General features: G+C 50.9%; 6 protein-coding genes across 6 annotated transcripts; 2 read left to right on the top strand and 4 right to left on the bottom strand.

The window, feature by feature from the left end:
• Window positions 1–592: 592 nt before the first annotated feature.
• HO173_005500 (uncharacterized protein) lies at window positions 593–1,789 on the top strand (the record flags this gene model as incomplete). The annotated part of the gene is made up of 4 exons (XM_037307416.1): window positions 593–603; window positions 654–966; window positions 1,050–1,484; window positions 1,568–1,789. 4 exons carry the CDS (start codon window positions 593–595, stop codon window positions 1,787–1,789), a joined length of 981 nt encoding a protein of 326 aa, XP_037165754.1.
• A 275-nt stretch (window positions 1,790–2,064) lies between these two features.
• HO173_005499 (uncharacterized protein) lies at window positions 2,065–4,438 on the bottom strand (the record flags this gene model as incomplete). The annotated part of the gene is made up of 3 exons (XM_037307415.1): window positions 2,065–2,690; window positions 2,745–4,089; window positions 4,259–4,438. The coding sequence occupies 3 exons, from the start codon at window positions 4,436–4,438 to the stop codon at window positions 2,065–2,067; spliced, it is 2,151 nt and encodes a 716-aa protein (XP_037165753.1).
• A 1,106-nt stretch (window positions 4,439–5,544) lies between these two features.
• HO173_005498 (uncharacterized protein) lies at window positions 5,545–5,850 on the bottom strand (the record flags this gene model as incomplete). Its single annotated transcript, XM_037307414.1, has 1 exon — window positions 5,545–5,850. One exon carries the CDS (start codon window positions 5,848–5,850, stop codon window positions 5,545–5,547), a length of 306 nt encoding a protein of 101 aa, XP_037165752.1.
• Window positions 5,851–6,959: 1,109 nt separating this feature from the next.
• Window positions 6,960–10,083, bottom strand: HO173_005497 (uncharacterized protein; the record flags this gene model as incomplete). Its single annotated transcript, XM_037307413.1, has 3 exons — window positions 6,960–8,577; window positions 8,658–9,773; window positions 10,043–10,083. 3 exons carry the CDS (start codon window positions 10,081–10,083, stop codon window positions 6,960–6,962), a joined length of 2,775 nt encoding a protein of 924 aa, XP_037165751.1.
• Window positions 10,084–11,266: 1,183 nt separating this feature from the next.
• Window positions 11,267–11,643, top strand: HO173_005496 (uncharacterized protein; the record flags this gene model as incomplete). Its single annotated transcript, XM_037307412.1, has 2 exons — window positions 11,267–11,374; window positions 11,443–11,643. The coding sequence occupies 2 exons, from the start codon at window positions 11,267–11,269 to the stop codon at window positions 11,641–11,643; spliced, it is 309 nt and encodes a 102-aa protein (XP_037165750.1).
• Window positions 11,644–14,968: 3,325 nt separating this feature from the next.
• HO173_005495 (uncharacterized protein) lies at window positions 14,969–16,201 on the bottom strand (the record flags this gene model as incomplete). Its single annotated transcript, XM_037307411.1, has 2 exons — window positions 14,969–15,895; window positions 15,953–16,201. 2 exons carry the CDS (start codon window positions 16,199–16,201, stop codon window positions 14,969–14,971), a joined length of 1,176 nt encoding a protein of 391 aa, XP_037165749.1.
• Between the last annotated feature and the right edge of the window lie 764 nt (window positions 16,202–16,965).

The raw sequence follows: 16,965 nt of genomic DNA, 5'->3' as shown, positions 1-16,965 counted from the left end.
CATGTCGAACAGGTGGTGGTTTGAAGACGATGATTTGGTGGGGTAGGTTGAGTTGAGGGCTAGAGCCCAGATCTCATGGTTTCCAGGGGGATTTCCAGGCTAAGGAGCGGCTGAGCGTTGACTTGCCGCTACTTAAACACTTAGCGAGCTTTTAGCGTCTTTTAGGGGTTTCTTGAGGTGGACCGCGCCCCCATCACCCCTGGTGCCCCTACCATTTGGTCCACGATTTACACCGCCTTCGCTTCTTTCTCCCACAAAGGGTACTAGTATATTAAGGTACCAGGATTCGAAGCAACCTGGTTCTGTGAAGCCTGAAAAAAGCCCCCAATGCACTACAGTAGAGTACGAGGTTGTGCCTTTGATCGCCAACTTGACTTTGACCTACGAACTCGCCATGTGCTCCATATACCGGCATATGATGGATTTGCCTAGGTGCCTGCTTCGGATGGATTCCAACCGGAGCATCTTATACGAGGTGCATAATTCTATTAGGCTGAAGCTGTAGTTGTGTGATATCAAGCCTTTACTGTTGCTTGTCTCAGAAGTGCGTTTCCACATATCAAAGTTGCAGTATTATAGATTTACTTACAGTATGGCAAAAATGTAAGTCAGCACTTCCTTCCGACATAGAATGAAGCTGACACAGAGAACAGCCCCCTGAAGATCCGAATGGATCTTCGTGACCACTGGGAAAAAGAAGATTGTCCAGCTCAAAAGTCAATTGCAGCTCTCAAAGATTTGCTGGGGCTGTCCGTCATCATACAATTGGAACCCTTGATTCTATGGAGCGAGCTGCAAAAGTTCTATTCTGACCAGAGTACATTTGTGCCATGCATCACCACTGTGATCAAAGCATGGCTCGATTGTCTCACAAAGAGGTTGGCAGACGATGCGAACGCGGCATGGACCGAGCAACTTCTTGAGCATGTCAATCAAAGCGGTAGGAATTTGAAAGCCAGAGTAGAGGTACGTCTAAACGCTACGTCGAAATGCTTTGGTTTCGAAGCGCGTTCGAGTATTACTTGGCCAATGTTGAATTACGGGATCAGACGCGACCAGGGCCTCAAGTCAAAACGGAGCTCGCGAAAACAGGAGCAACGTTCATGATCGGCATCCCCGAGTCATCGCCTCCATACAAAAACGTATCTACGTGCTTCATGACCGAGTTTGAAAAGCTCTTCACCAAAAGCTCCAAGCAGACTGGCTCAGCCCAGGCGCAAGGCGCTGAAGACGAGGACTGGGCCGACGTGACAGTGCCATCAAGAACGCGCGGACAGACCAGCGATATAGTGTCAACTACAATGCCTTCCCTGGACGAACTCCCGCGACCGGAAATGCTGTTTGCCGCCCAAACGCCGTACCATCTGATTGTCAAGGTCGTCCATAATGGGATGGTAGTGCAAGGAAGCCATCAGGGGAGTTTGGAACTTCTTACCGGCTACTTGCAGAAGTATACCAGGGATATCGAGAACGTCTCTGTCAAGGTGGGTTGTACACTATTCATTCGCGAATAAATCCCACTCTTTCTACACGGCAGCTTGCGGGCCGCATGCTTACTCCTGCACAGCTTCCCATTCTCAAATCCGAGCTTCAAGCCTCGCATTTCGGCTATGGTGCACTGTTCGATTCACTCACCATCACGCCCGGTGACTCTCGCGCCGGCTGGGCAAGCATCAATCCCATTCTCATCCTTTCGTTCATCGAAAGCGTGCTCGGCTACTCACCCGTCGCGAGTGGAAGCAGCGAGTCTCAATGGTATTTCAAGCGCGATGTAGGATTCAAAGAATAAGTATTGAGATAAGATAAACTTTGAATAGGTGTGACTTCGTTTTGGGAGAGCAGAGACAAGATGACATGAGTATTGCAAGCCCAGCAAGAATTGAGTTCAGAAACGCCTGTCCCATTGTCAAAACAACAAAAACCCCCCCCCACCGCAGATCGTGCTCATCTTGCAAACATCCTTACCCAAAACCACCGCTTCCAATAGTATCTCCAGAGTCCAATCACGAGCTCTCTCACCTTTCTACCACTTTTCAACCCCCCAAGACTCTCCCACTCCTCCCTCTATTTCCTCCCCCTTCCTTTCTTACCCGTTGTCATCGTTCCAAGCATAGCGGGCGCATCGTTCCCAGCAATGTCACTTTCAACCTTTTCTACTGAAGATCCAACACCCTTTCTCCGCCGAAGGTTGTGCCCACCCTTCCCCGACAGCTGACCTTCAAACTGCTCTTCCTCAACCCGACCACTCTTCCCTGTTGCCGCCCTGCCTTGCCTTTTCCCCTTCCCCACCGCCCTCCTCCCCCCTTTCTTAGGCGCGGGAGCAGCAGCAGCACCCTCCTCCTCCTCCTCTTCGTCGCGCGGGCGTTTCCTCGTCTTGCCATGCGGCTTCCCGGACCCGTCGCCACCATCCGGTCGTCCGTCGTCCCCGTCGTCGGCCTTTTTGGTCCTCCTGCCGCCTTTGGGAGCTTTGGGCGTCGCGGAGTCCTTTTTCGGTCCCCACCTATCGGTCCTCTCGTGTTCCTTGATCGCGTCCTCCACCGATTGGTGCGTCGTGTGGTCAAAGGCGTAGCGATAAGCGCCCGACCAGTGCGAGATGTAGTGTTTCATCTCGGTGCCTCTGAAAAGCAGCACGGCGCCGTCGCCGTACCCGTCGAGAGCGATACCGAGCTTGTTGATACACATCGCCGCTCCTGCACTGATCAGTCTTCTCGTCCTTTTTTTTTGTTGCTGACAGCTTTGCGTACCTTTGAAATCACCCAGTTGCACAAGCCCCGTCAGACCTCCTCTGATGTCCATCTGATCGCGATGTTCGTCCGTGGGCCTGTTGCAGACACTGACGCGCAGACTGTACGTATCGGGATGGTCCTCGTTCACCGGCGGCAATCGCGCGAACTCGGGCGACCGGGCGTAGATGTCGCGGTAGCGCCGTCGCAGCTCGGGTTCCCACACCCCGAACCAGAAATCCAGCACCCTGGTCATGGGCCCGCCCGTGCCTTGGAGGAACTGGAGCAAGAGCTGTTTCTGCGTCGCGTTGAGGTTGTGCGAGTCGCCGGTTTCGAGGATCGGATCCCGGGTGTGTTGTTGGGCGTGCCAGTGGCCGTAGTGATCGCTGCCGCACCAGTACGGTTTGAGTGCCGCGTTGTCTCTCAGATGTTCCCGCTGGGAGATGTGGCGTTTGTTGCTCTTGGGGTTGGGGGCCTTTATCTTCGAGTAGAATTCGTGCGAGTCGTCTTTCATGCGCTTGTGGACGTCGTCATCGTAGGACCACGGGATTCCTTGAGGGTCGAGGAAAGCGATGATCTTGTCGTTCCGGTCGAAGGCGATGTAGATCGCACTCACGTTGCCATCCACGGTGGGCCTGCGAAGGATGTTGTTCGTCGCATCAGAGGCAAACAGATTGCGGTCGTTGTTCATTTTCTTATCCTTGGTCCACTCCTTGGCCCCGCTTCCCCAGCTTTCCCAGCTTTCAGTGACGGCAGCATAGCGTTTCTTGTAGAGGCCTCTAGCTCTGGGAAACCCTTCAACGTCCTCCCCTTCCAAGGCTCTTTCTCCGTCTGCGATCCAGTCCTCCCATTGGTCTCGCTCGCGGCTGCCCATTGTTTCGTATGCTGATTCAATGAGCTCCTTAATTTCCTTTTCCGTTGCGAGCTTCGCTTCCGTTGCTTTTAAGGCTATTAGATATTTGACAAGTTTCGTCCGGATTCTTCTCTCCTGGGTCATTGACTCATCATAATCCGCCATTTTCAGGTCGAAATCGTTGAGAATCTGGCTAGATTTGAAACCATCTTTTGGGTCACTCGAGTCAACTTTGAGAAAGGTTTCGCAGTGAACGTCCCGACCCTTCCATTCGACATCGACGTATTCAACTTCTCCGTCATCGCCGATGGGAGTCGGTGCTTGAGAGTTTCTGAGTTCCATGAGTTCGCTTCGCGTCTTCTGTTCGAGTTCTTCCCAATTCCTATGCAGGCGGTTGACGAAATCGCAGTGACTTTCATCCGTGCATCGTTCCCAATCATCCTTCGGCCCCCGTCTTAGATCTTCAAAGGGTTCTGGTTTGCCACCTTTCCACACAAAACGGTCACTCAAGAGCTGTCGAGGTTGTTAGCGAGTAGGTTTCATGCACGTACTCCGACCATCAAAGTCCATGGAGATGACCTACAGCTTCTGCTGCAGCTACCGCACGCGCTGTAGTGGCAGCTTTCTCTTCGGGGGGTTTTCAGCACTCTTGTAGGTTTTTTTTCTTCGTTTCATGCTGGACCAGCGTTTGCTCATCATCCTCTCGATCGTCCATCCCTGCAGCATTCTCTCCGTTGTCGCTGTCTCCGTCGTCACTTTCTGCCTTGCCTTCTCCATCGTCTGGATCAGCAGGTATCACTACACTATCCACCATCTCGACATTACCCTCCAGCTTCTCTTTCTTACTGTTTCTTGGTGCCATTGCCGCTTCTGCAATTGTGTCACAGGACAGTAGAGTTGAAGTGACAAATTTTTGGGGAAAACCAGTCGCAGGCCTGCTACTTTTTCGACAGAGATGTAAGAGGTTTGTCGCATCCAAGCACAATATCTCAAAGACGACCCCGAAAACGAGGATGCACTATGAAGGGATCATCGAAGCCATATATTGACCCTTGATGGCAATTCATTCAAAGGCTTGCGCTATACTCCGAAAAACCAAACAAGCCCTAGAATTGCACACCGAGAAAGGTCAAGCAATGGCGTATATGTATATCCTTTGAGACTGGACACGATTCGTAAAGCGATCGCTTTGAACCATCGCCGCATCCGGACACAGAATTAGGCCTTTGTGTTCGCCTCCAATCCCACATCATCCACAAGCTCGGCTTGGGTGACAAAGGAAACCAGTCCGAAGCGGGTGATTTTCAAGCACATGGCTTCGGCACAAATAACAAAGAAAAGGTTCTTCGGTATGGCAAGCTCCATCATAGAGCGCATCATTTTACAGCTAGCTGCAAACAGGGTTGAAAAGATAAAGCCATCGGTCTTCCGGCGTTACCTTTCACATCTTTCACGGCGCTTTGTAATTAGAGGAAATCGACATGTACGAATAGATCATACGACTGCAGACAAGATAGCATGCCGCCATCATTCAATACATAGTGAATGAATGGTGATGATGAAGGAAACGTTCTCAGTCTTTGCGCGTTGGCAATGCGAGTAAGCAGAACTTCCATAAGCAAACGTGTCACATATGTTTGCTTCTGGATGATTGTATAGCCCGCACCTTCGTAGTTTCTAACATTAATTAGTAGAGTTACGTGCTTTCGGCACGTCGCCAGTTCCGGCCCGAGTCACATGGACTGGCCGCGTTCAACGACATAAGAACCCTCAATCTCATCCATCTTGATAAAACAAATCAAGAACATTCCTTCTCATCTCAAAATCCATCACCTACAATGCCTCTCCCCACCATCGTCATCGTCCCCGTCGCCTGGCCAAAAACCCGCCCACTACCAGCCCATCGCATCCGCTTTCCAAAACGCCAATTCCACAGTAGCAGTCATTCCACTCCCATCAGTTGGCGCATCACCTAGTCTGAAGAACTTTGACGAAGATGTCGCCGCTATCCGCAAAGTCGTGAGCAGCTTGGTAGACGACCGCGCTGAAATCTCCTGCTACTGCACTCTTACGGCGGCTTGCTCGGTTCTGCGGCTGTGAAGGGCCTGGGAGCGAAGGAGAGAGCCAAAGATGGCAAAGAAGGCGGGGTGAAGAGGTTGGTGTATCCGGCGAGTTATGTCTTGAGAGAGGGAGAGGCGTTGCTGAGTAAGGATGATTTGGAGATGATGAGATCGTATGGTGAAACTTTTGATGAGAAGGTGTAGTGGTGCCCATCGTTATGGAAACTACACGCTGAATCAATGACACCATCGAGGCCGGTACGTTCCTCGTCGGCAAGGATGTCGCGCTCTACACCCTCTTCCATGACATCCCCGTCCCTAAGGGCGAGCATTGGGCGTCTTTACTCGAACCACATAGTGTAGGCGCTACGTGGAGTGATCAGACTTATCCAGCGTTCAAGGATATCGCGTCCACGTATGTAGTGTGCGAACTCGATCGGATTGTGCCTGCTCCGTTCCGAATGCCTTGACGCCACCACCTATTTCGAGATATGCTTCCTATCGCTGCAAAATTCCTCTTAAATCAGGACAAGTACTTGACTCGGGCACAGTTTATTCGGATCCAGCTTGAAGTCTGCACTACAACCGCAAGCCGTTTTGCAGTAACACGTAGCCTCAAACTGGGAACCCTGCGGCCCATTCTGCTCGATATGCTTCGTGCACTGCGGCAAGCACGTACCCGTGGTGGACAAACATGGTGGAGTTGTAGTTGGCGCGATTGACACCCCCCTTCGTGAGGGCTGGGGTTACAGCAGCGAGCGGCGAGCTGAGAGTGAGCGTTGTTGGAGCGGCAGATACCGAGCTCGGACATGCATCCGCGAAAAATGTGGTGGTCGGAACACTCGCAGAAATGAAAGTAATTCATCGAGCTGAGCGCATGGTTGACGAGGGTGCATGAGACGCTGGGTGAGATGGTGGTCTACGAGGAGTAGGCTACTGTCATGCTGGCGGTTGTTGCTTGGCTGGGACGCAAGGAGTAGGTGTCTTGATTGGAGAAGTGATCGTAAAGAACGAGATTCTTTATTATATATGATAAGTATCTTAAGTATCTATCGCTAGGAAAACAGGCAAAGCGTCAGTAACAACATAAAGCATCTCAGAATTGACATGATTGCTTCACATACTTCAGCGCAGATATAATTGATGGCCTAGAGTCAAAATCCACCGTCGTGTAGACTGCCCGGCATAAAAAGCGTTATATGTATAGAATCCGAAACTGCCTCTCTTAGCATCGCGTCTCGTGTGAGCATTGAATAGGCGATAGACTTTCAGTAGCTCTTTTCATTCATCGCGTTGAATGTCGTGAAGACCTTCCTCATCGCCTCAGATAGATTTCACTTCTCCTTGCCCATCTCGAGATCTCATTCCTATTTCGATGTCAAAGTACTCGTCATCTGAGCCATCTGAGTCATTGATCCCAGTGAAATAGTCCGGATCTGCCCCATACTCTAGCAAAAGATCTGCGACCACCTGATGACCTTGCGTGATCGCCTCTTGGTAGGCTTCACTGTATGACTCTCTCGCCCTCGGGTATGTTCCGTTGTCGAGTATCAACTTTACAATGCCAACGCGGCCGGCACGAGCAGCGAGAACCAAGGAAGCAAGGCCCCTCAGACCGTAATAAGCCGAGGCTGCCTCAATGGTGATTTTTGCGCCCCTTTCCAGGAGGAGCCGTACGATCGACTCCCGACCTTCCATCACTGCGTAGTCTAGCGTGGAGGCGTAGACACTACGCTGATTGACATTTGCACCGTGGTCGAGCAGCAATCGGACCACGCCCTCGTGCCCCTTGTCCGCTGCAACTTGGAGAGGAGTGCTCAGACTTTTCACCAGGCCGGTAGTGGACTCGGTGGGAGGGTCTGCACTCACTCCTTGCTCTAGAAGTATCTTGCAAATATCGAGTAGGCCAAGTCTAGATGCGTGATAAAGGCGCCCCTCCAGTTTGAGGTCTGCGCCATCGTCTGCTGTCTCTTCCATGACTTGAAAATTGCCAAAATAGGGGCCGAAAGGCACGATTAGCCAGTTGGCGAAGGAAAAGTTTTGGGCGAGAAAGAATTCCTTCAAGATAGAAATGATACGAGTATCGCGGTTCAGATCTCCGGAACCGCTGACATGAAACTCCCACTCTTGGGCAGAGTACCGGAGTAGAGGATACTCGGACAGATACTCAGCTGTAGAGTCACTCAGTGGTTGTTTGAAGTGCATTAGATAAGCAAGGCATGATCTGGCTAGAAAAACATTTGTGGAGGCTTCACTGATGCTGTAGAAAGCCGCTCTGGCTGTTTTGATTCGCTCCGAGACGAGATACTCTTTGACGGAGTCGTGCGCCAAGCGTACCTCATAGTGACGAGGATAGTCTTGCTCATGCTCGTCCGAAGATTCTGTTTCTGACCGGCTGTCAGCAGAACGGGCATCTTCGACTACAGACACTCGCTCTGGCACACCAGATGGAAAAGTGGAACCATGCTCTAAAGAGATACTACCAGACGAGCTCGTATCCCCCTTCGGCCGGCTAGCATGGAAGTAGGTATTTTCGTATGTGGACACCAGCTCTGGCAATGGTTGCGGGAGAGAAGAGCCTCCCCTTAATGATGACTTGAAAGATAAGCCGATGGGTCTAGTCGATACAGATATCAGACTAGAGCAGATGGCTAGGATATCTGTGGGGTGACGGAGTCGATCTTCAGGATCGAATCTAGGTAGATCGTCCAGTGTTATTGCAGTAGCTTCGGCGATTTCTTTTAATTCCAGTGGTCTCGCAGAAAAAGCAAGCCACTGCAAAACTTTCAAGGCGTCTTCAGCATGGTCTTCGTCGATGTTGCACAGTATACGCTCGTAAGTATCGTCTAACGTTTTTGGAAGCGAAGCCAAAGCTTTCCGGAGGGCGGATGGCTTGATGCACTTACGCAAGGTATCTAATTGACAGACAGCCCAACGAAACCTTAGTTAAATTAGCTAGGGAAGCAATGGACAGCAGTTGACCGAAGATTCGAGGAAAAATCGATTAGAGAATAGTCTTACATTCCCTTGGAGCCTTCGTATAGGGTCTTCTCAACGTCGAGTTTAATATCTTCAGACCATTGACTCAATTCAGGATCACCGCGAAGACATTCGCGAACGAGCAGCTTTATGTCGGCATCCACGAGATGGTTCTGAATCTGGACCTGGTCAGTGGTTAAGAGTCGAAATCCTTTCTCTATAGTTATCTCTTTTCGGCTTGTGACGAGGATGTGCAGATTTTGATTCTGCCAGCCACGAATCTCATCAATCAATGAAATCACTGCTGGTATATCTACACACTCATCGAGTGCGTCCACAATGAAGTAAATCTCCTTGAACTGCTCAGTGAGTTCTCTCAAAGCTTGAGCCAAACTTTTAGTGGTCGGTTTCCTCTGACCTTCGCCACATTCCATGAAAAGTGCCTCCATTGTCTTTGAACTCTCTGAACATTGACCAAATAGCTGAGTAACTAGCGAGCGCACGAGACCCTCGCAAGTCTGTTTCTTGATTTCGTTGAAGTCGAAATAGTAAAACGCTAGAATGCTGTGAGCATTCGTCTGGCACGTGGGAGCAATGTCGTCGATGATGGTAGAGCATAGTACAGTTTTACCACAGCCAGGGATTCCATGAAGCCAAAGAAATGATGCTCTTTGGTTCCTCCAGTTGATGTAGTTCAAACTTTCTAGAAACCAACGTCCCGTCTCCCGCTGTTTGGTCTGACAGGCTTTAATATGGTTTGAAGATGGGTCTGGCGCCGCTAGCCATCCGAAAATCTGTGCGATCCTCTGCTTTCTGGCCACAGTTTGAAGTCTTTCGGTCAAAGTGACCAAAGTCTCTTCGGTCCTGGATGTGACGTTTTTTATTGCTAAGGTGATAGTGGTCTGATCCGCTGTTAAAGCAAGCTGGAAAAGTCCCCGCTGGCGGGCTAAGGTACCAAGGGTCTTCTGGACATCCTTCTCCTTGAGAGGCCAGATTAAAACTCGCCCAACCTGCTTGAGGCGACCTTGTGCTGGGGCCAACTTGAGTTCTAGTTGCTTCAATTCTACCTTGCATATTTCGAGGGGCCCCCCGAATGGTTGAGCGAGTCCAAGGCGGGCAATGCTATCGAGGCCGAGTCGTCCTGGGAGTTTGCGATGTCTACAAGTCTCTCAAGAATGTTTCGAAGGCTCCGCAGCTCGTGCGTGATCTTGACGACATCCTTGGGGTAGTGCCGAGTGCCGTTTTGGTAATCGTAGCAGAAAGATGCTACGGTTCCGATGATCTGAAGTATAGTAATGATAGAGGAGGCAGCTCCTATCACCTCCATGACTGAAAGGTTCTAAAACTGTATGGATGAGTACATGCGGTACTTGAGCACCGACCAAGGATAGGAAATGAGGCTAGCTGCCGAGAAGGGTAGCACTTACTGTCGAGAGTGCAATCCAACGCCTCCAGCTGGCTGACTCATTATCTGAGCCGAATTTCGAGCCTGCCCAAACACTGCGCGCGGGCTTCGAATCGAAGAGTAAGACCGTTCTTCTGGGCTGGCGAGCGCGGCAGTACACTTCGGCAAGGCTTCCAAACGAATTCTGAGCGCAGCAATGTTGCATTTGTCGCCTCCGTCTCAGACTCTTGGATTTTGTACCGCTTTGACTGTAGATTATAATGCTTCAAGGGGACACCAAGAACAAAAAAAGAAACATGAAGCAAATCGACAAATGGTTCAGCCTGTCAGCCCGCCTCTGCATGAAGCTAGTCTCAATGCCAAGTCCCGAAAGAGGAAGGTGCTTGAGCGCGAACGCCACAGCTGAAGAACTTGTTGGCGTCTGATACGTTGACACCCGCCTCACATCCGGGCACTGTGTCCGGGTACGATGGGGGTCAGACCCGACATACTCTGCCTCGCATTTTCAATGGCACTTTCCGGATCAGCCTACCGTTGACCCCCAAAGGGCTAGTCTGTTCACGATCCAGCGCACCGAAAGAGTGTAGCCAGCAAGACCACGGCACTTAAATCACTCAAGACTGCGCCCCACCCGACCAGCCTGGAAGTCGTACCCGGATGCCGGGGGTGGGGGCGGGGTTTGTCAACGTACCTAGCCCCAAGCTGTTCTGGCTCACTCATCATTAATTTTCCTTTGGCCAGTAGTACGGCCCACATACTTGTACTGATGCCCCGTTCCGTTACCCCAAATCAGCTTCTTTGCCAGTAGGCAAGACTGGCACACCGAATGGATAGTGAAACCGGAGCCAGATATAAAGAGAGTCGATCATCAACTATCTGCCCACCCCCCTTCTATGCATGACTCTGACACTGCGCGATTGTGAAACAACCATTTTGTTCCTAGCGCCTTCCCCACATCCGTGTCGAAACAATTCATTTCGGTGATGAAACAATGATTGTATCGTTTCAAATCTGCCTTTTAAAAATCGATTCGTATCCATGGATGCTGACTCTCCAGCCCCTAGCGCCATTACTCCACTAATAGCACTCTTTCATAGCGGACGTAGTCACAAATGTCGTGTCCTACCCTTAAGGACCCCTATATCAAGTCCCATCTCCTCAGAAAATCCTCTCCACGCCCAATCTTCATCCTCCACCTCCCTTCCATCAAACCAACCCACCATACCCCACAAAGAAACCCACCACCATGCGTCTCTTCCTCCTCCCCCCCCCCATCGTGCTCTCCACCCTCGCAGCGGCCGGTCCGCTCCCTCACCTTCTCGGCAACAATCCCCAAGCCCGCGCACCCGCTCTAGTGAGTCGAGCCCCCTTCCACCCCCACCGCCAAGAACATTGCTAACACACCTCTCTCTCTCTCTCAAGTCAAGCCAAGAAAGCAGTCTCACAGCGCCCGTGAAGGCCAGATCCGTCCACGACGCCATCCACACGGATAGCAAGGAAGGCTTCGTCGTCCTGCTCAAGCGTGATGTTTTTTCGGATCTGGGGCATATTTTCGATAAGTTCGGGTGCGATGTTGGGGCGTTGGTTGGTGGGCAGTGCGGTTGTCCGGGCGTGGAGTGTTGAGGTTGGTCTGTGTTTTTTTAGCTTGCTGGTTTGGTGGGATGCAGTAGGGTTTACGACGGGCGGAAAGACTTTTGCGCGATGGTGGATGGATGGGTTCTGAATGATGTGAAGGGGATCAAAGGAGTGGGGAGTGGGGAGTTTGGTTTATTTGTTCCTGGATTTTCGGGGAAGAAACCGGAGGCGCAAATCAAGCAAAGTCCAAAGATTTCCGCTCTCGCTATGAGTAATTACCTCGCCCTACAATAGAAACCATTCTGAAATCCAAGAAAACCGACCCACGCACCCCACCCAAATTCCATCCCTCACTCACTCCTCCCCTACCACATGCGCCTCCCCATCCCTCCACCGCCACCCTCATCGCCGGCATCTCCGTCCCCTCCGTCTGCATTTGTTTCCTCAGCACGCGCTCCGCCCTGTACATTTTGTAGAACCGTCGCACTAGAAACCACATCAGTGCTAGCAGGAAGAGTATGAAGACGCCGAATACGATCGACAGGACCTGGAACGGATCGAGGTGTTTCGCCACAGACGCATGTGAAGGCGCGGGGATGGTTGAGCAGAGGGGGGTGGGAAGGGGGAGGAGGGACGTGCTGCTATCGATTGGGCGAATGAAGGGGATGAGAGGGGTTGTTTCTTTTTTGGTGGTTGTGGGATTGGTTGGGGTTGGAGTGGGGGTTTGCGTTTCTGTGGTTGTGATTGATTCTGTAGTTGTGGATATGTCTGTGATGGTGGCGGTCTTGGTGATGAATGAGGTGTCAAAGATTGATTCTGTTACTTCAACCGTGTCCGTGATGTAGACTGTTACCTCGTCGGTGATGAAGACTGTTACCTCGTCGGTGGCGGTGACGGTGACGATTGCGCGGCCTTTTGGGACGCGGGGGGCGAGGGTTATGGTTGAGATGATGGGATTTGCCATGGTTGAGTGTTTCAGAGTAAGTGGATTGAAGTGTTTGACGTTCTTTGTCTGCGAGGCTGAGTGGTGCCGGGAATTTTAGAGGAGTGTGTGAGTGAGTTGATGAAGGGTCTGGCTGATCTGCGCGAGGAAAATCTCGTGTGGAAAATGGGATGAGGATTAGGTTTACGGTGTTGTGCTGCCTTATGTTGGTAACAAAGGGGAGAAGGATTGGGAGTCGCTCTTTATGAAGAACAAAGCCAGCGTTTCCGCAATGCAATGGGATTGTTTGCGCATGGTACAAACACAAAGAGCTTTGATGTCTCACTGCGGTCCCTTTGGTCCTCACCCGAACATCTCCAAGGACACAATCAAAGACGTGAAGCTTAGAGGAATCTTCCTCGTAGGGAATCTCTTTCCACAGCGTTCCGAATCATGCCAGGACCTTAGACAGGCCACTGCAAGTGAGCCCACTGGATTGAGCAGGTTCAAAATCTAGTCGCCAGTGGATTGAAGGAGTGCCAATGTTGATGGTAGGAAGCTGCGCAGTGCGTATCTGCTTGAGGGTATCCCATCCAGGTGTAGACTGGGTCGATCTTCGTCGAAGATGTCCACCCATTGGTGTCGAGGCTGCTGCTGGTAGGACTATAGCCCACGTTGGCGCGTGTGGGGGCCCGGATCCAATTAACGTGGTCCCAGAAGCCGTCGGATTTCTGGTGATTGGCATAAAACTTGCAGATCACGTAAACACTGTTGCCTGTATAAACGCATTTGAAACCTTCCTCCGTGACCACAGATTGTTCCCAGAAGTCAAGCAGAACGCCTAGACTTTCCGTTCAGGTTGTGCCTAGGCTCTCCTTACAGCAGGTGAGAATGCTGAGGGAGTTGACTGTTGGCTCTGAACCTGCGGATTTTGAGAAGCCTAAGACTTCCGTGACTAGTAGAGGGGGGGTCGATTGATCCCGGCCTACCGCGTCTCACCGGATCCGGCAGAGGGGCCTCGGGGTCGAGAGGGTTTAGTGATATGATGAGAGCAGCATCATCAGCGGCGGAGTTGATATCATGAGGTGCAGCATTCGCAAGAACGGAACATCCAAAGATAACACTGATGGGTAAGACACCGAGCTTGATCAAAGCCATTGGTGACATTGTGGGGACATATTAGTATTATCGCAAAGAACCGAGACTCTGGAAATACAAAGGGTTGTGATTTAGGAAAGATCTGGGTAGATGATCAGGTTTTATGTCCACTGTGTATAATGAATACAGTCTAACAATAGGTAAAAGCTCGATTTAGGTCTCCACGCGGAGGACGACCATACGAGCCCTGGCCGATTAACACTGCCTCACCCGGGGAAGAGACAGCAGCGTCCCCAAAAGGCTGTTTCAGAGACTGCATTGACAAATTAGATGATGCCAAGTCTACTGGTGAGGGTATCAGCGTAGAAGAAGAATCATTCCTGATGAAGGTGGTGTGTCAAGCCCGTCATGGCGTGCATGCTCTGCATAAGCCGTCCATTGACCTTAAAGTCTGCGACGAAATCCGGGGACGGCATGAAAAATGGGTTTCGCTCTTTGAAGCCCAACTCAAACCGTTAAGCCATCAAGAAAGCGAAAGGCTGGCTCGGCACACTCTTGAGGACCGTCCCGTCCCGCCGGGTCGAATCCGCCACGGAGGCCGCATTGGGCCCCAACGTCCCGTGCGCACGGCATTAGCTTACAGCACTAGCAGTGTGTCGATGACCCCTCTTAGATGTGGTCTTATTTCAACTCGGGCAGCGTTGATGAACCGCTTTGTTCTAGTATATTTTTTGCAGAGGGTTCGTGGTACCCCTTGCCTTCTTTCCGGAGGAACAACGAACAACGTTTTGTCTGAACCCGGAAGGAGGAGGCGCAAGGGACTTACGAAGCCCGGCAGTGTCCCGGATAGAAATTTGCAGACAACGGATCGTACGGGAAACCCAGACTTCGTGCTTTCATGCGAGAGTCGTGAGACAGTGACCAACAACCCGTATATCCAACGCGTTCATATCAGTCCGGTGCGGCGATGAACTCACCCCGACGATTATCTGAGAAAGATATACGGAGTACTTTTGCTAACGCGCAAGCCAAAAGAAAGGTTGCGCTGCCCAAGTTGATCGAGCAAAGTAGAGCACCAACGAGCTTGGTCGCCATCACATTCTTGAAAACGATTCCGCGCTATCCACAGCGGCAGCAAAACGAGAGTCTTACCGATGACTCCATTCTCAGGTTTCAGGCAGAAGCGGACAGACTGGCGAATGTTAGTTGCGAATATGTAAGAAAGTCCTATGTAACTTTCGACCCTGGAGGTGTTGTAGAGCGGATCACGGAGGTCACTTGATTCAGTATTTGCAGCTTCTGAGTATGACTGTGTTGTTCGAAGGAGATCGACCATGGTATCGTAGAGAAGGATCATGGATGACCAATACAGAAGGTAGAGCCGCGCAGTGATAGGTTCGGAAATGAGAATTCGGGCTGCGATGTGTCAGGATCCGAAGTCTCCTGTAGTGTTGAGGTAATAGTGTGCTGGCAAAGTGACAGACGAGCCGTCATCGTGTGGAACCAGTCTAGAAATGCTTTCTCCAGTCGGAAAGCCATTTGAAGAAGGGCTGACCACCTTGCGTACGCTTCGACGCTCGCTGGCAACACCATTGATTCATCGCACTGCTGAAGTACTGTCGGGAGAGAGGTGATCATGCGCAATAGTGCTCCATACATATCGTCCCCAAACCGGTCAACGGTACTTCGCCACCACTTGGATGTGGAAAAACAAGATGGTTTTCGAGCACCAAGAGCGTCGAAAATGCAGATAGTCTCAAGAAAATGGAAAGACAATTGATGACTAAAAGCGCACACATCAAGCTTCGGGAAGGCGTTCAGGTAGGAAGAGGCTCCTTCGATATGGTACATCCAGCCACGGCTTTCGTTGGCGTTAGTTCCCTGGAGCAGTTCGTAAGTAGCAAGCGCCATGGCCGTTGCGAAGATCTCGGCTTTAAATGCTTGAGTGGGTTCTGCTATCACTCCCTGAAACGCTTGCAGTGCCCTGTCGTAGAATGTGAGACTGCTTCGTAATAGCCAACGTTCCTGCATGACATGACTGATCTGCACGAGGCAGAGAGCCTGGATGGAAGAGTCCAGGACATCGTTTTTGTTGACAAGGTCTGGGATCAGTTGAGCCCAGTGCGGGCCAGTCTCTAAGGAAAGAGGATCTCCGTTCTGTACCGTGGGGAAGAATGCAGTGGCAGCGTTTGATGTGAATTGCTGGCGGGATACTCGAGCAGCATTAATCTCCGGAGGTATTTCCACCAACAAGTTGAACTTTCGGAACATGGGCGAGTTCTGGTTGATCTCCGAAGATGCGTTTATTTTGCAAGAATGATCCACTTAATCGCGCACCATCGGCCGGAGGTTATACTGTTGCTCTGGTGGCTTAAGACTTGTGTCCAAGGGGCGCGTAAAATCATCCTGGCCCCATTCTTCGAACACGAAACTGAACGGCTCCTTGGGCGATACTTGAGATTCTCCGGATATACCATTGGGGTGCTTGCGTAGTCGATAAGCCTGAACATTGCGGCGTACTTGAGCTCTTCGAGCTATCTTGGCTTCTTCTTCGCTTCGTTGGATAGGTGGACGCCCTCGAGGCATTTCTAATCATAGTCACCCACAGAAGAACGGAAGGCAAGTGCAGCATCAGTGCGTGCTACTATGGGTATCTCGAAGTATTGATGGATGATGATAGATCTAACGAAGGAAAGTAAACGTTCAATTTCCGATTTCCCGAATACGAAGCTAGTCTTCTTACAGGTTAGCGTAAGATCGTGCTTTGTCGATCCCGATCGCATGCTTAAAGAAAATAATCTTTTCAGAAGGCTAAAATTCTCACTCTCTCACCAATGAACCTTTCAGCCTGCAAAGGACAGAAGAAACAGACATACGTCGCTTTCAATGATCTTGTATACGCATATAATTGTCTACTCACTGCAGCTGCAAGCAGCATGAACTCGAAAGAGAGATTGAACGGGATGTTGTTGCATAAGCGGTAATGAGAGGTGTCAACTTCACAGCAGTGACGCCAGTTGCCTGCGTCTTTGAGCGCAGCTTATCACTTCCACTCATATGGTGATTGAAGCAATCACGGAGGCAAGTGAGGCAGATTTTCTCAATGTTCACTCTTAGCCTCATCGACTGTCTCTGAGTACTTGATTATGATACCCTCGTTGAACGATCATGTCTGTGCAGATCTTTTGAGACAGTACACCCACTGGGACTACTCTTGTCAGATGGTGAATGAGATCTAAGACTTCTTGGACGCCACATCAATGCGTTTAAGGCGGCACTTGCCTCTGATACAATGAATCACGGCGCCACGTACGAGTACGGAGCATGCCATGGATCTTGATGTCTCGCCG

The sequence above is a fragment of the Letharia columbiana genome (genome assembly GCF_014066305.1).
Source record: "Letharia columbiana isolate WasteWater2 chromosome Unknown Sc0000015_s0, whole genome shotgun sequence".
Classification (NCBI taxonomy): domain Eukaryota; kingdom Fungi; phylum Ascomycota; class Lecanoromycetes; order Lecanorales; family Parmeliaceae; genus Letharia; species Letharia columbiana.
The sequence above is the reverse complement of the archived record's forward strand: the minus strand, read 5'-3'. Positions and strand labels throughout refer to the sequence as shown.